Source organism: Hyla sarda, chromosome 9, assembly GCF_029499605.1.
Source record: "Hyla sarda isolate aHylSar1 chromosome 9, aHylSar1.hap1, whole genome shotgun sequence".
Classification (NCBI taxonomy): Eukaryota; Metazoa; Chordata; class Amphibia; order Anura; family Hylidae; genus Hyla; species Hyla sarda.
The window spans coordinates 163,250,156-163,275,737 of NC_079197.1; the positions used below are offsets into that span (position 1 = coordinate 163,250,156).

At 45.9% G+C, this 25,582-nt stretch overlaps 2 protein-coding genes across 3 annotated transcripts; one reads left to right on the forward strand and one right to left on the reverse strand.

The window, feature by feature from the left end:
* The first annotated feature begins 2,801 nt into the window (after nucleotides 1–2,801).
* On the forward strand, nucleotides 2,802–5,325 carry LOC130291866 (heat shock 70 kDa protein-like). The gene has a single exon (XM_056541276.1). The coding sequence runs from the start codon at nucleotides 3,141–3,143 to the stop codon at nucleotides 5,058–5,060; it is 1,920 nt and encodes a 639-aa protein (XP_056397251.1). The 5' UTR covers nucleotides 2,802–3,140; the 3' UTR covers nucleotides 5,061–5,325.
* Nucleotides 5,326–7,036: 1,711 nt separating this feature from the next.
* On the reverse strand, nucleotides 7,037–24,877 carry LOC130291863 (coiled-coil alpha-helical rod protein 1-like; the record flags this gene model as incomplete). Of its 2 annotated transcripts, none has more annotated exon segments than XM_056541271.1 (13): nucleotides 7,037–7,716; nucleotides 8,969–9,107; nucleotides 9,954–10,105; nucleotides 10,543–10,644; nucleotides 13,868–14,056; nucleotides 15,596–15,726; nucleotides 16,817–16,892; nucleotides 18,199–18,311; nucleotides 19,414–19,520; nucleotides 21,605–21,715; nucleotides 22,419–22,550; nucleotides 24,546–24,659; nucleotides 24,742–24,877. In XM_056541271.1, coding segments are annotated over 13 exon segments (1,591 nt in total), but the record flags the coding sequence as incomplete, so codon positions are not given.
* Between the last annotated feature and the right edge of the window lie 705 nt (nucleotides 24,878–25,582).

The following is a 25,582-nucleotide window of genomic DNA, read 5'->3' on the forward strand; positions in this document are numbered from 1 at the left end:
CCACATAATCACCGCGACCTGGCATCCTACAGACACACGGTTATTAGTGTTCAATGGTTACTTCACCGATATCAGGTCAGCAGGGGGGACCCCACAGGGACTGTACACAAGAGAGTGCAGAAAATGTTATACACAAAGTGATCAGTTTCCTATTCTCAGATAATCCAGTGGGTTCTGCTAACAAGGCGTCATTCACACTGTTTATGTGCAATATAACTATTAAAGCAGTGTTTCCCAACCAGGACACCTACTACTGTTGCAAAACTACAACTCCCAGCATGCCCGGACAGCCAACGGCTGTCCGGGCATGCTGGGAGTTGTAGTTTTGCAACAGCTGGTGGCACCCTGGTTGGGAAACACTACATTAAAGGAGTACTCGGGTGGAAAACTTTTTTTTTTTTAATCACCTGGTGGCAGAAAGTTAAACAGATTTGTAAATTACTTCTATAAAAAAAAAAAAATCTTAATCCTTCCAGTACTTATTAGCTGCTGAATACTACAGAGGAAATAATTTTCTTTTTGGAACACAGAGCTCTCTGCTGACATCACGACCACAGTGCTCTCTGTCCATTTTAAGAACTGTCCAGAGTGGGAGAAAATCCCCATAGGAAACATATGCTGCTCTGGACAGTTCCTAAAATGGGCAGAGATGTCAGCAGAGAGCACTGTGCTCGTGATGTCAGCAGAGAGCCCTGTGTTCCAAAAAGAAAATAATTTCCTCTGTAGTATTCAGCAGCTAATAAGTCCTGGAAGGATTAAGATTTTTTAATTAAGTAATTTACAAATCTATTTAACTTTCTGGCACCAGTTGATTTAAAAAAAAAAAAAAAGTTTTCCACCGGAGTACCCCTTTAACGACGCAGGACGTAAATGCACGTCCTGGTGCGGTGGTACTTAACGCACCAGGACGTACATTTACGTCCTGTACAGGACTGCGAGCATTGGAGCGATGCTCGGGTCGCGGGCGGCAGGTCACGGCTGATAACAGCCGGGGACCAGCTGGTAATGGCCGACATCCGCAATGGCACGGATGTCTGCCATTAACCCCTCAGATGCCGTGGTCAATACAGATAACGACATCTGCGGGATTGCGGTCAGAAAAATGCATGATCGGATCGCCCGAAGCCCTGCCGTGGGGATCCGATCTTATTTTATGGCGGCCGGAGGTCCCCTCACCTGCCTCCGGTCGTTTCCCAGCGCCTTCTGCTCTGGTCTGAGATCGTTCAGACCAGATCAGAAGATCACCGATAATACTGAGCAGTGCTGTGTCCTATACATAGCACTGAACAGCATTAGTAATCAAACGATTGCTATAGATAGTCCCCTATGGGGACATAAAAAGTGTAAAAAAATAAAAGTGAAAAAAATTTGAAAAATCCCCTCCCCCAATAAAAATTGAAATTGTCCCTTTTTCCCCCCATTTTACCCCCAAAAAGAGTAAAAACAATTTTTTAATAAACATATTTGGTATCGCCGCGTGCGTAAATATAATAATTATCCTGTACTGCGTGAACGTTAAAAAATAACAAAAAAATTATAACAAAAAATTATAAAAAAATGTATTAAAAGTTTTATACATGCAAATGTGGTATAAAAAAAAAATACAGATCATGGCGCAAAAAATGAGCCCTCATACCGCCACTTATACGGAAAAATGAGCTATAGGTCAGCAAAATAGAGGGATTTTAAACGCACTAATTTGATTAAAAAGTTAGTGTTTTTTTTTTAAGTGGTATAATAATAGAAAAGTATATAATCATGGGATCATTGTAATCGTATTGACCCACAGAATAAAGAACACACGTTATTTTTACCGTAAAGTGTACGGCGTGAGAACAAAACCTTTCAAAACTTGCAAAATTGCAGTTTTCTTATCAATTTCTCCACACAAATAGTATTTTTTTTTGGTTGCGCCGTACATTTTATGATATAATGAGTGATGTCATTACAACGGACAACTGGTCGCGCAAAAAACAAGCCCTCATACTAGTCTGTGGATGAAAATATGAAAGAGTTATGATTTTTAGAAGTCGAGGAGGAAAAAACGAAAATGTAAAAATAAAATTGTCCTTAAAGGGTAAATCCAAAGCGACATCTGGTATTGTGGTCTTCAACCTGCGAACCTCCAGATGTTGCAAAACTACAACTCCCAGCATGCCCGGACAGCCGTTGGCTGTCCGGGCATGCTGGGAGTTGTAGTTTTGCAACATCTGGAGGTCCGCAGGTTGTAGACCACTGCTTGCCACATCCCATCGCCCCCGACCCCATACACTTTATACAGGTATCTCCCCCATTCTCCTGATTATAGTGGGATCATCTATTCCTGTCACAATCAGATCTATACATTCACACTCTATAGGAGGGCTGTAACCAGACGCTATAATACAGCTCCCTCTATAACTCCTCCTGGCAGGTGTAGTCTCACAGCTTCTGTAATACACTCTCCAGCCCAGGAGGTAGGGGATATACCGCATAATGTGCACATAACATCATCCAGCAGCGATAATACACACAATGGAGGAGACGGGAGGATGAAGATCTCCATCACCTTCTATTACTTACACTCGCGCCGCATCTTCTAGACTCTTCCCGAACTCTCTCACACGCCCCGCCCCTATCCCGCGCTAATTGGCTGAGCAGTTCTCTGACTGACAGCTCCGCCTGGAATAGTCCCGAAATTTCTCTCACACCCGTGACGTCACCGACAGCCGCCGCCGCTGATTGGAGGAATCTGACGGCTCGCTAGGACACTCGCGAATATTCCCGCCCTCTAAATGTAATGCTCGTCAGTGATTGGCTGGTTCTGCAGGGAACACTCGGGAATGTTCGGGATGTTGCTAGGCGATGCAGGGAGCGTGGTGAGGAGGGCGCTGTGATTGGTTAGGAGGCCGGTGAGGTGTCTGCACTGTACACAGATATATAGAGACCGTGCAGTGCGGAGGAGCAGTCACTGATAACACTCGCTATCTGACACACGAGCTGCAAAGAGCAACTTCAGGAGAAGCTCCAAACGGCTGAGCCGATCACTGAGAAGCCGATCACTGAGAAGCCGATCACTGCACTCCTTCCCGATCACTGCACTCATTCCCGATCACTTCACTCATTCCCGATCACTTCCAGCTCACTTATCCTGAGAGAAGATGGCATCTAAAGGAGTGGCCATTGGCATTGACCTGGGCACCACCTACTCCTGTGTGGGGGTCTTCCAGCACGGCAAGGTGGAGATCATCGCCAACGACCAGGGAAACCGCACCACCCCCAGCTACGTGGCCTTCACCGACACCGAGAGACTGATCGGAGACGCCGCCAAGAACCAGGTGGCCCTCAACCCCCAGAACACCGTCTTTGATGCCAAGAGGCTGATTGGCAGGAAGTTTGATGACCCCGTTGTGCAGAGTGACATGAAGCACTGGCCCTTCCAGGTGGTGAGCGATGGGGGAAAGCCCAAGGTGAAGGTGGAGTATAAAGGAGAACAGAAGACTTTCTCCCCTGAGGAGATCTCCTCTATGGTGCTGCTGAAGATGAAGGAGATCGCAGAGGCTTACCTGGGCCATCCCGTCACCAATGCCGTCATCACTGTGCCAGCCTACTTCAACGACTCCCAGCGACAGGCCACCAAAGACGCCGGGGTCATCGCTGGACTCAATGTGCTGAGGATCATCAATGAGCCTACAGCAGCCGCCATCGCATATGGCCTGGACAAGGGATCCCGCGGGGAGCGCAACGTCCTCATCTTCGACCTGGGAGGTGGCACCTTTGATGTCTCCATCCTCACCATCGATGATGGCATCTTTGAGGTAAAGGCCACAGCGGGTGACACTCATCTGGGTGGAGAGGACTTTGATAACAGAATGGTTAATCACTTTGTGGAAGAATTCAAACGCAAACATAAGAAGGACATTACCCAAAACAAGCGGGCCCTGAGGAGACTGAGGACGGCCTGCGAGAGAGCCAAGCGCACCCTGTCCTCCAGCACCCAGGCAAGCATCGAGATCGACTCCTTGTATGAGGGCATTGACTTCTACACCTCCATCACTAGAGCCCGCTTTGAGGAGCTGTGTTCTGACCTCTTCCGTGGTACCCTGGAGCCTGTGGAGAAAGCCCTGCGAGATGCCAAGCTAGACAAGTCACAGATCCATGAAATTGTCCTAGTGGGGGGCTCCACACGTATCCCCAAGGTGCAGAAGCTGCTGCAGGACTTCTTCAATGGCCGAGAACTGAACAAGAGCATCAATCCAGATGAAGCTGTGGCCTTTGGGGCTGCAGTCCAGGCCACCATCCTCATGGGAGACAAGTCTGAGAATGTGCAGGACCTTCTTCTACTAGATGTGGCTCCTTTGTCTTTGGGTCTGGAGACAGCTGGAGGTGTCATGACTGTTCTTATCAAACGCAACACCACCATCCCCACCAAACAGACCCAAGTGTTCACCACCTACTCCGACAACCAGCCAGGTGTACTCATTCAGGTGTATGAGGGTGAGAGAGCCATGACCAAGGACAATAATCTGTTGGGCAAATTTGACCTGAATGGAATCCCCCCTGCTCCCCGAGGTGTTCCCCAAATTGAGGTGACCTTTGATATAGATGCCAATGGTATCCTCAATGTGTCTGCTGTGGACAAGAGCTCAGGCAAACAGAACAAGATCACAATAACCAACGACAAAGGCCGACTGAGCAAAGAGGAGATCGAGAAGATGGTGCAAGATGCCGAAAAGTACAAAGCAGATGATGATGCACAGAGAGAGAAAGTTGCTGCCAAAAACGCCCTGGAGTCCTATGCCTTCAGCATTAAGAGTATGGTGGAAGACGAGAACATGAAGGGGAAGATTAGTGATGAAGACAAGAGGATCATCTCCGACAAGTGTAAGGAAACCATCACCTGGCTGGAGAACAACCAACTGGCTGAGAAAGAAGAGTATACCCATAAGCAGAAGGAGCTGGAGAAGGTGTGCCAACCCATCATCACCAAGCTGTACCAGGGAGGTATGCCCGGTGCTAGCTGTGGTGGACAGGCCAGACAAGGTGGCAGCTCTGGGCCCACCATTGAGGAGGTGGATTAAGAACTTTTATAACAGAATGGACATAGACTTGATGCCAAGATGTTTTCTATGGACTGATTTAAGTCTCTATCATTCTAACTCAATGGACATGGACTTACTCTTGCACTGACAGTAGTGTCTAATATTCATGGTTAGTATTTAGAGACTTTTTTGAGGAATACAATGCAATGAATACATGACGTTTTAGTCTATACTGCTGGTTAGTGTGGATACGTCATGTGTTTTGTGTAGCATTTCCATAAATAATGTGTTGCACTGTTTTTTATTGTCTCAATTTAATAAATTTTTTTAAATATTTTTACAGCAAGTGTGTGTTGATTGGTGACATATGGCATGTATTATACTGTATGGGAGTTACAGTTCCTTAGTGTCTGTAAGAAATATAGGAGACATGAAGTTTTTAAATCTTAAAAGGGTATTTCCAGCTATAACTAGGGTATATGCCATAACGTATTGAGTGAAGTCAACATTTCAAGAGATATCTGCAGATATGCCAAAAGTGTCCTCTAGATCAGGGTTTTCCTTCGGGGGATCTTCCAGCTGTTGCAAGACTACTGCTCTACGTATATAAGACAGGAAAGGACTGAGAATTAAACAGAGTTTATTGAAGCATTCCAATAGATAGGGCAGGTGCAGTGGTGGAGGTGGGGGCTGTGACAGAGACAGACTGTTTCACGCTCACAGTGCTTCTTCAAGCCGGTGTGCCACTGGCTTGAAGAAGCTCTGTGAGAGCGTGAAACAGTCTGTCTCGGTAACGTCCCCCGCCTCCACCACTGCACCTTCCCGGTACTACTGGAACGCTTCAATAAAGCTCAGTTGAAGGCAGAGTCCTGTCTTCTATACATACCGTGTATTGTGAACTCTCCCAGGTATTGCACCACAGATATCAACTTCACTCTGGTTGTCACCACTGCACTCCGACATTATACATATCCAGACAGCCTTAGTCTTGTTAGTGCCGGACCACCCTACTCTTTTACCCATTTATTAGACTACTACTCTAAGCATGCGCGGACAGCAAAAGGCTGTCCGGGCATGCAACAGTTGTGGTTTTGCAACAGCTGTAGGCACACAGGCTGGGAAACACTGCATTAGGTGCAGAATCCACCTTTGCAAATGCTCCTTAGCTGCCCCAGTGGTGGCTGCCTAAAGTAACTAACAGGCCAAGAACAGCAGAGGCTTAATTTGTAGAATTCCCTTAGGCTTTAATTAGCGTAGGCAATGAGAGATGCGAAGCTCAGATTTCCATATAAGAATCCCTCTTAAATCCTAGGAAACCTATTGCATGGTCCAAAATACAGTGCACCACATTTTCTAGACCAAGGGTAGGGTGGCACGTGCCATATTTTTCTGCGCAAAAGCAGCTGCAAAAAAAAATAAGCAGCCAAATGCAGCACATCCTTTGTATAGGGGATGTTATTTTGCGCTGGAATACTCCTTTAAACACATTGGGCACCTGTACAAGGGGGATGTTTGTACTGTGCTGCTGTCGTTTTTTGTGCACTGCCAGAGTTATTATTAGTTGTACCAGTATTAAGCACATTGTAGAAAACCACAGCATTTTATTAAAAAAAATACATATCTATACATTTTTCTGCATAATTCTAGCCCGCATGTATTTTTCCTCATGAGCTCGAGCTGTTAACGTGTATGGCAGCATAGAAGGGGTTGTCTCGTGAATACAATCTCTACCAATATGTTGTAGAAGGGATGTCATAGAAAAGGGTCCCTTGCTCCAGATCAGACTCTGCAATACAGACCAGATGCTCTGTAGGACTGGAACCATCCATTTACACAGAAAGCCATTCTGAATGGTTGTCAACTTCATTTTATGTGCCGCTTTCCTCTGCATGATCAGCTGTTTGTTGGGAGAGGCCGGTGGTGATCGGCCATGGTGGATGCAGTTTTAGGCTCCATTTGCTTCACATTGGAGGGAAGAAAAAAGAAAAACACAACACACACTACTAAATTCCATAGTAAGTTTGGTAAATCTCACAATCTTTATTAAAATAAATATTTATTTACATGGTTTTTCATACAAAAGCCATTCATTATGATGACATAAATTGGTAATCCATTATCATAGCTCAGGCACTATCGTGTGTAGTCCTTCCCAGAGGTTACAATGGTTGTGTGATGAGCTACTACCTCACTAAGGGTAGAGTCACACACAAAGCATACTCTGCGTATTTGACGCTGCGAGAAATCTGCCAGGCAGCAGGGAATAATCTGTGTATGTGCTAGATTCAGACACACGGGGCATTCCCGCCGCAGCCTTGTGAGTGCTGTGAGGTTCGGAGGCAGACCGCATGTCAGTTACATCACAGCACTGGGCCGGTCCCAAACTTTACTACACACAGGGAAAAGCCTTGTGCGTCTGCTCCTAGTACATGTGTATTTCCCGCTGCGCAAAAGATTTCTTGCAGCGTTGAATATGATGTGTATGCGCTGTGTGCGACCCTACCCTAAATCTGCAGGATTCATCCCCAATTTAAACACGAAACATTTTCCACCCCAGGTTTGTAGACAGCAAATTCTTCTGGTGTGTTAATGACTGTGATTGGCATCTAGTCGTCATCATCATCATCATCTTCCTCATCCGCTAGTACAGTGGCTCCAAGGCTTTGCAGATTGGCGAGCATGCTGGATATCGATTCTATGAAGAAATAAGAAAATTTATATCAACAGCCAGAAGACAAATTATAAAAAACTTGTTACAGATACATCTGTGGTTCCTATGGATATCGCAACACCTCTTTAAAGTGCATTAAAAGGGTACTCTGCCCCTAGACATCTTATCCCCTATATAAAGATTAGGGGATAAGATGTCTGATCACTGGGGACCCCAGCGATCTCGACTGCGGCACCCCAGACAAACTTTGCTTTGTGCCAAATGCCACACCCCCTCCCATAGTCTTGCATTGAGGGGCGTGGCCATGATGTCACAAGCCTCCGGCGCTGAACCTGACGTTCTAAACGCACGCCGGGTGCAGCACAGAGATCATGGGAGTCCCCAGCAGCGGTACCCCCGCGATCAGACATCTTATTCCCTATCCTTTGGATAGAGGATAAGATATCTAGGGGCGAAGTACCCCTTTAAATCACCAAATTCCCACCTACATGGTGCTGCCTTGATAAGGAGATCACAGGTGTCTTTTAACCAGTTAGCTCAGGTCCCGGCACGAGTTGGTATGATCTCACTTTAAAGAGAATGTTTGGGCTGTTCCAAAAAACGTCAGCTGTCATCATCCATGTGCAGCCACCACTGTACAGACATGGGAGCAATATTATTTTCTCCACCGTTGTTCTGTAGCTATTGCTGCCATATGTGTCGACCTCTGATCTGCTAATTGAGGTCTACATGGTCAACCTTGCAGTTGTCAATTCTCAATGGGACAGGCATCCAGGTTCATGCCCCAGTGCCAGCAATGGTGACCGCCCATTTGACTATGACATTGGCCATAAACCGTCAAAGGGGAAGTCACCAATGCGCAGTTGTTCATGAGGTGTGAAACTGAGCGCTCTCTCCAGTGTAAACTAATCTGTGGAGACCATACACCTGATAGTCTTGGCCAATGTTTCCCAATCAGCGTGCCTCCAGCTGTTCCAAAACTACAACTCCCAGCATGCCCGGACAGCCGAAGGCTGTCTGGGCATGCTGGGAGTTGAAGTTTTGCAACAGCTAAAGGCATCCTGGTTAGGAAACACTGGCCAAGACTCTAACATATTGGGTGCTGAAACATTGTGGCACCTACTGTATATCTAGTAAATGGTGAAGGCTAGAAAAAGGAAACATTGAAAAATGCCCAAATCTGTGGAGCAACAGCTATATGTGGCTGACAGCTCATCCCTCTTTAAAAGGATTTTCTTCACCTGCTTTCTAGTGTATTAATAAATATATAATTCACCTTTAAGCCCAGGAGTACAACCGGTTCTGGTGTCCTCTGCTGGTCTCTCCACCTTCTCTTTGGCAGTATTTAAGGACTGGACAGCGGTCATCCGGGTTTTCTGATAGGAGGCAAATAGCCCTTCCTGCCGTAGAGTTGCCTAAAAGGAAAGGTGCAGACTCTGTATAGGTGCATCCTCATATGACATTTACTTTAAAAGGGGAAGTCACCTTAATAATGAGCAACACAGACTACAAAACAATGGCATACATAAGCAGTAGTCATCCAGTTTCTATGGGTCAGAATCAAAAACTTTATATGTTGTACATCTTAGCAAAACATTAAACCTTTCTAATATAATTAAAAAAATATATATATATATTAATAATAATAATAATAATAATAATAATAATAATCTCCTTTTTATAGAAATAAAGGTTTATAAAAATGACAACAAGGGGGCCCCCATACCATTCAGAATTAAAAAAAAGTATGGCTGCAGCATTATCACTGTTCTAGCTGAGGCACAGGCTGGGACAAAGTCCTGGAGGTGTGAGTGAGACTAATACTCCCCTGTGCTCACTCCTGTCCTATCAGACTGCAGCAGGAAAACAGAGGAGGGGGTTCCAAAGCAGCCGGCAGTGACTGGATGAAGAGACCCAGCACAGCAGACATAAATAGGAAGTGAATGCATGGTGAGTGAGGGCGGGCTCAGTGCTTGCCTCGGACACACCGCTTCCTGAGCAGTGGTTGTCTGAATGAGTGAGCAGCAGAACAGAGGGATAAGTGAGCCAAATACAGAAGCTAGACACAAAGACATGTAAAGATTCTGCATGACCTTGTGCGTAACGTAGAAGCATTGGTGTTTTGTGTGACTTGACAGTTTCTTTGATTTGCAAGGTAAGTATTCTGTTATTAGATCCCAAGACCACCCCTAATCACTGTAATACGCCATTAGTTTACTGGATATATATTTACCACAGACAGACATATACAATGAACTCACTGTCATTAGGTTTTTATCCCGCTCAGCGTCACAGAGTTGTCGGGTCAGTTGTTCCTCTCGTACTCGAGCTGCATCTTCTATAGTACTTATAGTTTCCTGGTTCCGCGCCTTTTCTCGCTGCATCTGGCGCTCGCTTTGTCTTAAAGCCACAACTGCACGGCAAAAATATTACACATAAAGGTTACTAACAGGAATGAAACGCACTAAGGGGGAAATTTATCAAAATCTGTCCAGAGGAAATGTTGCCCATCGCAACCAATCAGATCGCTTCTTTCATTTTTTAACAAGGCCTCTGCAAAATGAAAGAAGCGATCTGATTGGTTGCTATGGCCAACTTTTCCTTTGCACCGGTATTGATAAATCTCCCCCTAAATGTATATATGTAAACCCCCTCAGGTACTTTGGTAGAGTGTGCTTGACTAACAATGATCAGATTGGGTATAGCAGGTATTCAACTGGTTGGACAAAATTACAAACACAAGACTCCTGTCTTCCAGAAACCGCGCCATTCTAGTGTATGGGGGTGTGGTTCGGGAATACTGACATGGGCCGCATCCAGCCCCTTTAACGTGTGGTATTACAGACTCACCTGCTTTAGTGTGTTCTCTTCTGGCGTCATGCAGATGCTTCTCCATCTGAGCCAGCTGCTGTGCTGTCTTCTCCTCTAGGGCTCTCACTTTGTCCTGTAACTCTTAAAACACAATATTAAAAAATTCCCTAAATCTATGGAGTGACAACAACCCTCAAGTAAATATAAAACCAAAAAAAATTAACTTATAAATGCCTTTAAAATGGGTACTCTGGTGGGAAACTTTTTTTTTTTTCCCTTTTTTTTTTTTTTTTTTTTTTAATCAACTTGGTGTCCTTATGGTTCTATTTTATGAACCCCTAGGGTGCCATTGTGCCTCTACTTGTTAAAGGGGTACTCCACTGGAAAACATTTTCTTTTAAAATTAACTGGTGCCAGAAAGTTAAACAGATTTGTACATTACTTCAATTAATAAATCCCAATTCTTCCAGTACTTATCAGCTGCTGTATACTAAAGAGGAAGTTCTTTTCTTTTTGAATTTCCTTTCTGCCTGACCACAAGTGCTCTCTGCTGACACCTCTGTCCATGTCAGTTACTGTCCAGAGCAGGATAGCTTTGCTATCAGGATTTGCTTCTACTCTGGACAGTTCCTAAAATGGACAGAGGTGTCAGCAGAGAGCACTGTGGTCAGACAGAAAGGAAATTCAAAAAGAAAAAAAACTTCCTCTGTAGTATAAATAAGTACTGGAAGGATTAAGATTTTTTAATAGAAGTAATTTACAAATCTGTTTAACTTTCTGGCACCAGTTGATAAAAAATTAAATAAAATAAATAAAAGTTTTCCACAGGAGTACCCCTTTAAATGAGCGGGAAGAGCAGGGTGAGGATCCAGCGGCCATGCGCTTCTCTCCCCACTCTTGTGTCTAAGACTAGGGCGGCCATTCTCTATGGCAGCATTTCCCAACCAGAGCGCCTCCAGGTGTTTTTGGCTGTCCGGGCATGCTGGGAGTTGTAGTTTTGCAACATCTGGAGGCACCCTGGTTGGGAAACACTGCTCTATGGAGAGGCACTGCCATAAAAAAAAAATGAATGGAGTGTTAAATGGGGTACTCCCGTACCCCAGCCTTCTGAACATTCGGTTCAGAAGGCTTGGAGCAGCGGCCACGGTTGCGACGTCACGGCCACACCCCCCTCCATGGATGTCTATGGCAGGGTGCATGACGGTCATCACGCCCCCTTCCATAGACCTCAATGGAGGGGGCGTGGCGTGATGTCACAAGGGGACATCACCATGACGTCGCAACTGCGGCCGCTGCTCCAAGCCTTCTGAACCAGATGTTCCCCTTTAATGAACAGCAATGAAAGAATATTGAATATGTAAAGGAGGCTGGGTGTGGTTAGGACATGTTGATAGGGGTGTGGCTAAGAACTTGGCTTTTGGCTGCACACACCTATGGCACTAAGGGTGGGACATCACCTAGCTCCTTCATCACTCAGACCCCAACCAATCAAAAAGTAGCTCTATGAAAGCAGCTCGGCTTTTGTATTAGACAGATGGACATTAATCTGAATGGCCACCATGTAATAAAACCTTTCCTTGTTGTGGCTCCCCCCTCCCCCCCCAAAACCAGCTGTTTGGCTGGAGTGCTGGGAGCGGATGCCTACTCTTTTAAGAATACCGCCAATTTCTTGCTGGATTGTTTTCATTTTGGCATTAGTGGGGTTTCTTTTTTTCTGTTTTAGGAAAGAAACAACATAATGTGCTTAAAAAAAAAAAAAATGAATACATATACATCTCTCTCTGTGTGTATATATATGTGTGTGTGTGTGTCTGTGTGTGTAATATATATATATATTTTTTTTTTAGGGATCGACTGATTATCGGTTTGGCCGATATTCACATTATCGGTATCGGCAATTACCTTGCCGATAATGCCCCGCCTCCCCGGCCAGAGACCACCGCCGCTGCCCCATTGCCTCCCCCATCCCAGGTTTTATAATTACCTGTTCCCGGGGCCTGCGCTACTTCTGGCTCCTGCGGCATCCTGCGCACTGCGCAAGGACGAGTTACGTCCTCAACGCGACGTCACCGTTAGAGCGCACAGTGACAGCTCAGGACGCCGCCGGAGCCAGAAGTAGCACGGGCCCCGGGAACAGGTAATTATAAAACCTGGGATGGGGGAGGCAATGGGGCAGCGGCAGTGGTTGTACTAGGGAGGACCCCAGGACAGGCGGGGGGAGAGAAGTGGGTGGTGGCGGCGGTCTCTGGCCCCGCAAAAGCCGCTGCAGTTCATGGATTTAAAGCACCCGCTTTAAATCATTGATCTGAGGGGCCGGAAGGAGGGGCAGAAATAGCCGATAACTTATACCGATATTCCGGTATAAGTTATCGGCTATCGGCCTGAAAAGTCACAGATTATCAGTATCAGCCCTCAAAAAAAAAAAACACATATCGGTCGAGATTACACACACACACACACACACACACAGTGGTCCCTCATGATGGTAATTCGTTCCAAATGAACCATCGTTAGCTGAAACCAACGTATGTTGAGGGATCAATGAAAAGTATAGGAAGTTATACTCACCTGTCCCCGCCGCTCCGGACCGTCTCTGCTGCCTGGGATCATCGCTCTTCATCGCCATCATCACGTCACCGCGCACGCCGCTCCTACTGGATGACGGGCCGGCGTGCGTGGCGACGTGGTGACGACGAAGGAGAGCGACGGCAATGCAGGGGATCCTGAAGAGAACGGTCCAGAGCACCGGGGACAGGTTAGTGACCATCACCGGACCACACAGGGCACCTTGATGCTGTTGATGCTGCCTTCAACATGTGATTGTCTCTGAGAGGCCATCATATGTTGAAATTATCGTAGGTCGGGGGGGGGGGAATGTCACTGTGTATATATATATATATATATATATATATATATATATATCTCTAAGCAATGGGAAATAATGGTTTTATAAGCAAAGGACAAAGGTTGGTGAAGAAGCATAGTTAAAATGTAATGTCATGTGTGGAGAATATAGATTGGGTTAGATTAGTTACAACCGATTGCCCCAAAAAGTCACATATGAACCTCAAATTTTTTATATTTATTCTGTGCGAGGTAGGGTTCGTAGAAGTTGTAGTACTGTAGGGAGCATGGTCGACAATAAAGTCGAACAGATATTTGGGGGTAGTAGTGGCTGCAAAGTTTCAGATCTGCCAAATCTAATTTGATTTGTGCCGACTCCACTTGTAAATAAGTCACCAATGTCAGGACAGTGGAGGGGTCTGGATGCTATTAGTGTAACTACCCCTTTTGCCCTCCCTATAGGCACTTTACGTCGTCTGTAGTAAACCTGCACACATCTGACTGTCCTTCCGCTCTGTACCTTTCTCATACTCCGCCTTCTGATCCCGCAGTTGCTCCTGCACTTGTGTCGCGGTCTCACAAGCTTCCTGGAGTCTCTTCTCCAGATCAACGACTTGTTCTCTAAGGGTGCGCTCTCTCTCTTCTGTCTCATGGAGTGAAGAGCGCAGGAGGGATGCCGTGTGATGATAGGCCTCAAGTTCTGCTTCCACTGCACAAAGGAACGTAAAAGGCAAAAACTACTCATATTCCATTTTTCAGTTTCAAAATCCACTTAAAGGGGTACTCCGCTGCTCAGCGTTTGGAACAAACTGTTACGAACACTGGAGCCGGTGCCGGGAGCTTGTGATGCCATAGCCCCGCTCCCTCAGGACATCACGCCCCGCCCCCTCAATACAAGTCTATGGGAGGGGGCGTGAAAGCGGGGTGGGGCTATGATGTCAAGAGCTCCCAGTGTTGGCTCCAGCGTTCGGAACAGTTTGTTCCAAACGCTGAGCAGCGGAGTACCCCTTTAAGATCATGCAGCTCTAGATGTACCAACATACATCTGATGTTTATTGAACCCTTCAAGCCAGTGTTTCCCAACCAGGGTGCCTCCAGCTGTTACAAAACTACAATTCCCAGCATGCCCGGACAGCCTTCGGCTGTCCGGGCATGCTGGGAGTTGTAGTTTTGCAACAGCTGGAGGCACCCTGGTTGGGAAACACTGCTCCAAGCACATGAATGTTCGAGGGAAGACGCTGTCGGACTCCTCTGGCAGTGGTTTATTTCTGAGAACAAAATGATCGGGCCCTTCAAATTCAACACGCCTGAAGCTTCTCTCCCCGTACATAAATCTATTGTGCAAGAGTTATGAGCTCCCCCAATGCACATTATAAGGTTTGCTGGTATAACAGAACTCCGGTCACTGCTGTGCGGCGCCAGGCCTGTGACGTCATGTCCCTGAACATGTAAAAAGAAAAGAAAATGGCAGCAGCACACTTTGTCAACAAAATGGAGGCTCCTAGCGCACTTTTTGATCAAAACGTGTCCCCCCCATCCACCACGCGGAGGTGGCCTCATATCGGACGGGACCCTAAACATTCACTCACCTCAGGCTGGGTGACATGCTGGATCCACTAACAACCCAAAACCACCTCCTGTGAAATAGGTGAGGGGATGCACGGCTACAGAGGGTGCCACTCCCCCCAAATTGAACAGCAAAAATAAAAAAAAAAAGACAAAAATTTAACCAGCACCTAAACCCAATACATGGGTGCACGCTGCTGTGGCAAGAACAAAACATGTAAAAAGAAAATGGCAGCAGCACACTTGGTCAACAAAATGGAGGCTCTTAGCGCACTCACAGGAGGTGGTTTTGGGTTGTTCGTGGATCCAGCATGTCAGCGTGAGTGAATGTTTAGGGTCCCATCCTATATGAGGCCACCTCCACGTGGTGGATGGGGGGACACGTTTTGATCAAAAAGTGCGCTAAGAGCCTCCATTTTGTTGACAAAGGGTGCTGCTGCCATTTTCTTTTTTTACACGTTTTGTGCTTGCCACAGCAGCGTGCACCCGTGTATTGGGTTAGGTGCTGGGTACATTTTTGTCTTTTTTTTTTGTTTTTGATGTCCCCGAACGCCACACAACAGCACAATACCTTGCACGATACCAGGAAGAACAATAAAGGCAACTGTTTTTTTTTGTTTTATTTTTATTAAAAAAATGTAATAAATGAATAAGAAGCCAGTAAAGCTTCCATCTTACTTACATTTCTCTCTGGTCTCTGTCACCCTTCCCTCGATGATCAGAGCGCTGCGCTTCAGCTCTGCACTCAGACGGTCTCTTTCTTCATTCAGGAGATTCACTTCAACTACTAAATCCTCATAGGAAGGACGACATCTGCCAAAAAAAGGAACATCCCAATGAACGAAAGGGGCACACACTACTGTCACTGCAGCACTTCTGTCCTCATTCCGGGGGGTTTCCCTACCAGAAGCGATCACAAATGCCTGGAATGAAGGGATGTTGCAATTCTTAAAGGGGTACTCCGCTGAAAAACATTTTTTTTTTTTTTTAATCAATTGGTGCCAGAAAGTTAAAACAGATTAGTAAATAACTTCTATTTAAAAAAATCTTCATCCTTCCAGTACTTAGCTGCTGTATACTACAGAGGAAGTTCTTTTCGTTCTGAATTTCTTTTCTGTCTGACCACAGTGCTCTCTGCTGACACCTCTGTCCATGTCAGGAACTGTCCAGAGCAGGAGCAAATCCCCATAGAAAACCTATCCTGCTCTGGATAGTCCCTGACATGGACAGAGCTATCAGCACAGAGCACCGTGGTCAGACAGAAAGGAAGTTCAAAAAGAAAAGAACTTCCTGTGAAGAAAACAGCAGCTGATAAGTACTGGAAGGATTAAGATTTTTAAATAGAAGTAATTTACAAATCTGTTTAACTTACTGGCACCAGTTGATTTAAAAAAAAATGGAGTATCCCTTCAAACATCCCAAAATTGAGTGAGGCTTTTAACAAAAAAAAAACAAAAAAAAGGGACCATGGTCCTTTCATTATAGGTATAATAATATTCCCAGCACTCACCAAATGGATGAAATAATTTATTGTGTTTATTCACATCTGGTCATGATGCAGGTACAGATAGGACGCGAAACGCGTCCTATCTGTACCTGCATCATGACCAGATGTGAATAAACACAATAAATTATTTCATCCATTTGGTGAGTGCTGGAATCTTCTTACTATACTTGTTATTGGCTTTGATGCCACCACGAGCATCTCCGCCATGACAGCCGTGCTGACACTTATCCGCTATCATCAGCTTCTTCTTCATTATAGGGTCCTAGCGATTAGATATTGGCGGTGTATATATCTGCTATGCCATCAGTGCTCACGGTGGGAGAACCCCCTATAGATCTATAGCCGATCCTCCTCAGCTTCCACACTATTCTTCTATCTGGTTCCGATTCTACTTACATGTCATCTGTCACCGTGTTACTGGGCTGTTCTTCTGGTCTCAGCTTTACCAGGGCCAGTCTCTGGGCCACCAAACCTAAAAATGGTTAAACGCAAAGAAGTCACATTGTGGCTCAAAGCCGTCGGCACATGAACAGTGCACAGGAATAAGCCAAACGGAGGGAATCTAATCTGTTCACTGCAAATGGAGAAAAACAAAAACACATTTCAAATCAGAAAGAAGGCCAGGTTTACATAGAAAATACAGAGTGGCAGATCCCTCACACAACAGGCGCCAATAGTGCCCAGTGGACCCCACTCATTTTTATGGGTTTTCTTTTTGGGTTCCATCGCAATGTCTGTCATTTTGATGTAAAGAATGCCATTGCTGGCTTTACTATTCTTAGGGTCAAATATGACAGAATCTGCAATGGAGACTCCAAGTGCAGATGTGAACTCGGCCTAAAAGCAAGTAACATTATAATAATAAAATAAAAAAAACACAAAAAAAAAAAAATAGAGCTGGATCTTTTGCCACAAGTCCCCACTTAAAGGGGTACTACCGTGGAATTTTTTTTTTTTTTTTTTTAACCAACTGGTGCCAGAAAGTTTAACAGATCTTCTATTAAATCACTTCTATTAAAAAATCTTAATCCTTCCAGTACTTTTTAGGGGCTGTATACTAAAGAGAAATCCAAAAAGAAATGCATTTCCTGCGATGCCCTGACCACAGTGCTCTCTGCTGACCTCTGATGTCCATTTAAGGAACTGTCCAGAGAAGCAGATGTTTGCTATGGGGATTTTCTCCAGTTCCTAAAATGGACAGCAGAGGTCAGCAGAGAGCACTGTGGTCAGGACATCACAGGAAATGCATTTCTTTTTGGATTTCTCTTTAGTATACAGCCCCTAAAAAGTACTGGAAGGATTAAGATTTTTTTATAGAAGTGATTTACAAATCTGTTTAACTTTCTGGAGCCAGTTGATTTAAAAAAAAAATAAATAAATAAGTTTTCCACGGTAGTACCCCTTTAAGCCTCTTTGTACTGCAAAAAATCATCCATTCCCTGATAGGATTTCACATAAAGGTTTAGTACAGGAGTTTATTATTATATTCTGCTCTACCCGAGTTTGATTTATTCTATTGGCCTCCTTTATTATGCTGCAACCTATTTAATAGGACATATAACTAAATCCTACATATTATGACTAGGAACAGAAGCAGGTGAAAGATTGAGGGAGCTTCAGCTCTTTAGTTCTTCCCTCTACTGCAGTGTTCCCAACCAGTGGGCCTCCAGCTGTTTCAAAACTACAATTAGTTGTAGTTTTGCAACAGCTGGAGGCACACTGGTTGGAAACACTGCTTTACTGATTCACATTACAAAAACTTAAAGACCCCTTCTTACCCTGTATGGTGTCCACTCTCTTGGTAGCAAATGTGACCCTCTGTCCCAGGGTCACCAGTCGTTGCAAGGTTCCACGGAAGGAGTTTTCTTGGGTGTAGAAAGCCTGCACAAAACTGACAGCACGACCAACATCAATCACACATCACTGGGTCAATATCGCTGGTTAAAATTAAGACGTCTTAGAAGCCCATGTGAGTCTTAAAAGTTTAAATCAGGACAGGACAGTGTGTCGTGTGAGGGGGCTGTGGGCCCCTCACACAACACACACGTGAGCAGCGGTACTTCCCCCTCAGAAGCGGGGGAGGGGAGAATTTGAATGGAAGCAGGGGGGGATGAATGGAAGCAGAGGATGAATATGGAAGAAGGGGGGGGGGGGGGTGAACGGAAGCAGAGGCAGGGGGGGTGAACGGAAGCAGAGGCAGGGGGGGGTGAACGGAAGCAGGATCAGGGGGGGTGAACGGAAGCAGGGGCAGGGGGGGTAAACGGAAGCAGGGGCAGGTGGGGGGGTAAACGGAAGCAGGGGCAGGTGGGGGGGTAAACGGAAGCAGGGGCAGGTGGGGGGGTAAACGGAAGCAGGGGCAGGGGGGGTGAACGGAAGCAGGATCAGGGGGGTTAACTGAAGCAGGATCAGGGGGGTTAACTGAAGCAGGATCAGGGGGGTTAACGGAAGCAGGATCAGGGGGGTTAACGGAAGCAGGATCAGGGGGGTTAACGGAAGCAGGATCAGGGGGGTTAACGGAAGCAGGATCAGGGGGGTTAACGGAAGCAGGATCAGGGGGGGGAGGGGGTTGTGAATGGAAGCTGGAGGGGGGGGGGAATGGAAGCAGTGGGGGTAAATTAAAGCAGGGGTCGGTGGATGGTGGCTGCAGGGTGAACAGAATCAGTGGCAGGGGTGGGTGAGTGGTGGGCCTGAATGAGCTTAGCTGCGGCATATGGGGGCCTTAATAAATAATTAACAACTGATATTAGGGGGGGGGGGCACATTCTTTGCACAGGGCCCTCTGCTGTCTGTGTCCGCCCCTGGTTTAAATGACTGTAAAAGGGGTATTCCCATCTGAAGAAGTTATTCCTTACCTACAGGATAGAGGGATAACAAGCTGATCAGTGGGGTTCTGACTCTTGGGACCCCCACCAATCCCAAAAACAGGGACAACCCTGGAACAAACAGACCACAGCAGGCGTGCACGGTCAGCACGTCATTTTCTATGTTCATACCTGTCTATCATTTGCTTTAGTTGTAGCACAGTTTGTTCAGCTTTTTCTGCTCGGCTGGATAGAGAGGCGGCTGAAGTTTGTGTGGCGGTCAGCTTGTCCTCTAAACACTAAAAAAGTGGATATTATTATCATCCCGCTCCTCACCACATGTGTATCAGGGAAGCACAATGGCTAAGAAAACACGTCTCTTACTGTCAAGAACATGAGGGCTTCCATTCACATACAGCCAACAATACTACACAGCAGACACATTTATACTTTAATGCGTATGTCCAGCTTCGGCGACACCATCTCCTCTATAAAATTCCTGGGCAACTTTAGAGCCCAAGACGATCACGATCTGAATACGGATTTGCTGAAGGTCCCATAGACTTGCATGGAGCGTTCTGCAAATACATATTCAGATATTGTGATAGTCTCGGGGTAAGTCTTGGCCTCTAAAGTTTCCTGGGAATTAAAAAAGGAAAAAAAAAAATGCAAATATTGTAATTTCAAGTACAGTGAATGAGGCTCCTTCTTCCATGAGCAGGTCTGGGAAACACATAAAAACTGGAGATGGCGAGAGAAAATCCCAAGAAGCAAAAACCATTAGTGGAGACTAGTGTTTAACCTCTTCAGGACGTAGGGCGTATGCATACGCCCGTGGGAATTCCGGTCCCCGCCGCTAGCCGGTTGGGGACCGGACCGGGATGCCTGCTGGAATCAATCAGCAGGCATCCCGGCACATCGCTCAGGACCCCCCCATGTCGGCGATCGCAGAAAATCGCATCTCAATTCAGACATGCGATTTTTTGCTATTCCGGACATATCGGGTCTCTGGTGACCCGATCACCCGGAAAATAGGGATGATTGGAGCTGCCAGTGACAGCCCCGATCATCCTGAGGGATAGGAGCGAGGTCGCAGTGCTGCAATCTCCTCCTATCCCCTGCCATTGGTCAGAACGGAATTCTGACCAATGGCAGCGCAGGACAGTGGGTTGCCATGGCAGCCCCCCCTTCTGCCCACCCCTGGATGTTGGGCAGAATGTGGGGAGAAGATGAAGGCCGGTACCTGAGGACAAGATGCCGTGGGGAACGCCGATGGAGACAACGGAGATCCCGGCGCAGGTAGGGAAACGACGGTGGGGGGAGGGAGGAAGGGGGCAGTAAGCGATATTTACTGCTGCCCTTCCTAGTGGGTGCCAAACTGCAAAAGGCTGTCTGGGCATGCTGGGAGTTGTAGTTTTGCAACATCTGGAGGGTCACAGTTTGGAGAACGGTAGCCCTCCAGATGTTGCCAAACTACAACTCTTTCATGAAGAGTTGTAGTTCTGTAACATCTGTCCCTTCAGATTTTGCAATTTTCATGAAATTTTTGAAAATTGCTGCTCTACTTTGAAGCCCTAATTTTTTCCAAAAGTAAAAATATGTCCATTTTATGACGCCAACATAAAGTGGACATATAGTATTTGTGAATAAAAATAAAATGTATTTGGAATATCCATTTTCCTTACAAGCAGAGAGCTTCAAAGTTAGAAAAATGCAAAATTTTCTAAAAATTTTGGTATTTTTCACCAAAAAAGAATGCAAGTAATGACAAAAATTTACCACCAAAATAAAGCAGAATATGTCACGAAAAAACAAATCTCTGAATATTCAGTAAAAGCGTTTGAGTTATTAATGCGTAAAGTGACCGTGGTCAGAATTGCGAAAAAGGGCTCAGTCCTTAAGGTGAGAAAGTGCTGCGTCCTTAAGGGGTTAAGTCCGTGTTTCCCAAAAAGGATGCCTCCAGCTGCTGCAAAACTACAACTCCCAGCATGCCCGGACTGCCAAAGGCTGTCTGGGCATACTGGGAGTTGTAGTCTTGCAATAGCTGGAGGCACCCTGGTTGGGGAACACTGGTATAAGTGGATACACACAGTGACGTATATAGGAGAGAAGGGGGCCCATAGTAAATAGTGTTATGGGCCCCTTATCATGGCATCAGCTTTTGGCCCATGACAGAAAGGTCTGGTGACCTATAGGTCAGTATGCTACTACCACATACAGTGCAACTGACCTACATCTAATGTGTATGGGCACAGTAGAACTTTTTCCTAAATAAAGTTTGATTTTTAAAAGTAACAGATGCAGCTCTACCAAGTGACTGCTATGGGACCCCTTGTGACGAGCAGGCCTGGCACTAGTCTGGTACCACCCGGTTTATCCTTACTTTGTTCCGGACCCTCTCCATCTCTAGCTCCGCTGTGCGGTCCTGCATGGCATGCGAGTACAGGGCCAGCTGCTGGTTGCTCTCACGCACAGAATTTTCCAGAGAGTAGATCTGGAAAATAAAAAACAATGCAGAGGAGAATTACCTTAAAGCAGTGGTCTCAATCTGCGGCCCTCCAGATGTTGCAAAACTTCAACTCCCAGCATGCCCGGACAGCCAACGGCTGTCCGGGCATGCTGGGAGTTGAAGTTATGCAACATCTGGAGAGCCACAGTTTGAGACCACCGACTTAAAGGGGTACTTCGGTGGAAATTATTATTATTATTTTTAAATCAACTGGTGCCAGAAAGTTAAACAGATTTGTAAATTACTTCTATTAAAAAATCTTAATCCTTCGAGTACTTATTAGCTGCTGAATACTACAGAGGAAATTCTTTTCTTTTTGGAACACAGAGCTCTCTGCTGACATCATGACCACAGTGCTCTCTGCTGACATCTCTGTCCATTTTAGGAACTATCAAGAGCAGCATATATGTTTTCTATGGGGATTTTCTCCTACTCTGGACAGTTCTTAAAATGGACAGAGATGTCAGCAGAGAGCACTGTGTTCCAAAAAGAAAATAATTCCCTCTGTAGTATTCAGCAGCTAATAAGTACTGGAAGGATAAAGATTTTTTTTAATAGAAGTAATTTACAAATCTGTTTGATTAAAAAAAAAAAGAAGTTTTCCACCAGAGTACCCCTTTAAAGGATTTCTACAATCACATATAACAACTTGACAGCTGCCCTTCCATACTCTGCGCCCAGCACTCACCTTCTCCTGTATCTTCCTATTATCATTCTCCTTGTTGATATCTTCGGACTTCAGCTGAACCATTAAACTGAACACCTTCTCCCTCCAAAGCTTAAGCAGCTGCTGTGTCTTCTGCCCATCCAAGTGTTTATCCTTAAAAACATCACATAAGTCATAAAACACATAAATATAGGGATTATCACTTCCCATACTGCACATTTAGATGAGATGATAACGGGATGTCCTAAGCCTAGAGCACATGCGTTAAATATATGACCCACGGGCCATTCATTTTTTGTTGCCCACAAGGTCCCGTCTTGACCTCACAGGCAAAAAAAATAAAAACATTTTTTTTTAAATGTGCCGATGCCTGCTGCCTATGCTTCCTCTACCAAGAGCTGGCTGCATCCTATACTTCTGCCGTGTTTCATATGCAGTGGACGCAGCCATGACTTGGCAGAGTGGGCCAAGCAACCACAGGCATAAAGGACACAGACCGGCAGAGAGGGCGGGGAGCAACCATCTGGTACTTGCCTTCTTCTTCGGTAGGAGTAAAATATGGGGGCAGAGTGGGGGTCCTAATTACTACATGGGCGCAGTGTGTGTGTGTGTGTGTGTGTGTGTGTGTGGGGTCACCAACTATGCAGGAAAACAGAAAGGGTCTAACTACTACATGGGACCACAGGTGGGGGGGGGTCTAACTACTACATGGGACCACAGGTGGGGGTCACCTACTATGTAGGAAAACAGAGGGGGTCTAACTACTACATGGGACCACAGGTGGGGGGGGGGTCTAACTACTACATGGGACCACAGGTGGGGGGGGGGGTCTAACTACTACATGGGACCACAGGTGGGGGGGGGGGGTCTAACTACTACATGGGACCACAGGTGGGGGGGGGGGGTCTAACTACTACATGGGACCACAGGTGGGGGGGGGGTCTAACTACTACATGGGACCACAGGTGGGGGGGGGGGGTCTAACTACTACATGGGACCACAGGTGGGGGGGGGGGGGGGTCTAACTACTACATGGGACCACAGGTGGGGGGGGGGGGGGTCTAACTACTACATGGGACCACAGGTGGGGGGGGTCTAACTACTACATGGGACCACAGGTGGGGGGGGGTCTAACTACTACATGGGACCACAGGTGGGGGGGGGGGTCTAACTACTACATGGGACCACAGGTGGGGGGGGGTCTAACTACTACATGGGACCACAGGTGGGGGGGGGGTCTAATTACTACATGGGACCACAGGTGGGGGGGTCTAACTACTACATGGGACCACAGGTGGGGGGGGGGGTCTAACTACTACATGGGACCACAGGTGGGGGGGTCTAACTACTACATGGGACCACAGGTGGGGGGGTCTAACTACTACATGGGACCACAGGTGGGGGGGTCTAACTACTACATGGGACCACAGGTGGGGGGGGTCTAACTACTACATGGGACCACAGGTGGGGGTCTAACTGTACTATATGAGGGCAATGAGTGTGGGACTACAGGCTCTTACAATTACAAATGGCCCTTTGAAGGCAACCATTAGGTCAAAGAACATGACACCCCTGACCTAGAGGAAGACTCGAGTAATGACAAACTTGCTGAAAAGCATCATGGCGTCTTATGCTATATTTGCACATGTAAGGCCTTGTTCACATTTCAGTTCGCATCAGACTAATTAAGGGTCCAATCTTTTTTTTTTTTTTTTTTTTTTCTTTCTAGAGCCGATCGGATCCTAAAACTTGTTGGATGCAGACGACTATTATCTGGTCCCGTCAGACCCAATTCGCTTGCATGGGATCCGGTAATTTTACAGGAATTTAGCGGAGAAAAAATAAAGTGCATGCAATGTTTTTTCACAAATAAACTCCAGTCCTTCAGGCCAGATTGCCAACAGAACTCCAAATAGCAGAGTCCGACTGCAATGTGAACGAGGCCTAAAGGGACAGCAGCCAAGTAGAAGTATCTTTTGGTTTGGATCACCTTAAAAATTGGAAAGACGAATTGAAAAGCAGTGCTTCCCAACCAGTTGTTGCGAAACTACAACTCCCAGCATGCCCAGACATCAGTTGGCTGCCAGCAATAGCTGGAGGCACCCTGATTGGGAAACATCGACCTATAGCTAAATAATCGGTACTTACTGCTTTTTTACAGAGGTCACTTTCCTGGAGAGATAAAATGTGCGTCAGTGATGACAGCCGGGTCTGCAGGAGCGACATAGAAGTCTGCAGAGCATCTCGCTCTTTCTCCAGGAGCTGAAAACATCCACAGAGATGTATAAGAATAGAACATGACTATTACTGCTCAAACAATGACAAATGTTACTGCCTCCTTCACCTGTATTGTATTCTTCAGCTCAGTTTTTTCCCTCTTCTGCTCCTCTACTTGTCGATTATCCGGAACAAGTTCACCTATGTATGTCCTCAGCTGTAGAACTAAAGCATTCTGGGATTCCAGCTCTGATTGGGACTGACTAGAAGTGACAGAACAAAAAGGTATCAATAACAGATGTATCTACACGTGACGCCATGACCTGTCCAGACCAGGAGACTTATGAATGCAACAAAATTGCTGCAAAGCATCATTGTCTAAAATCTCAATAGGAACAAATCCCCGAAACTTTCTGCTGCAAAAATGTGTATAAATGGCTTTTCTCTAAAAAAAAAAATGTGTATAGATGGCTTTTCTCTAAAAAAATGTTTTCTCCTGGGCCAGGCACAGGGCAATAAACACTACGATGCCAGGTTACAGATAACTGTCTTTTTACTATGGCAGGAGCAGATGGTACAAGACTCGCAGTACATTGCAGTGTAGAAGGGATTCAGTGTAACTCGTGGGAGCCCTGTGGCCTTGCTGGGACTTATGGTGCTTTTCACCCACTTGAATTGACTTGCTATTAGGTATGAAAGACTTGAGATGTGAGACGTAAGATATCCCACGCTGACTAGGGTTCTTCTAAGGTCCAATTTACTGACACCGCCAGGATATGAACTCACACACTACTGTAGGAGGAACACTTGCAGAATGGGGGGGCTGATTTGATTAACCCCTTAAGGACGCAGTCCATTTGGGCCTTAAGGACGCAGACAATTTTATTTTTACGTTTTTTCCTCCTCGCCTTCAAAAAAAATCAAAACTCTTTTATATTTTCATCCACAGACTAGTATGAGGGCTTGTT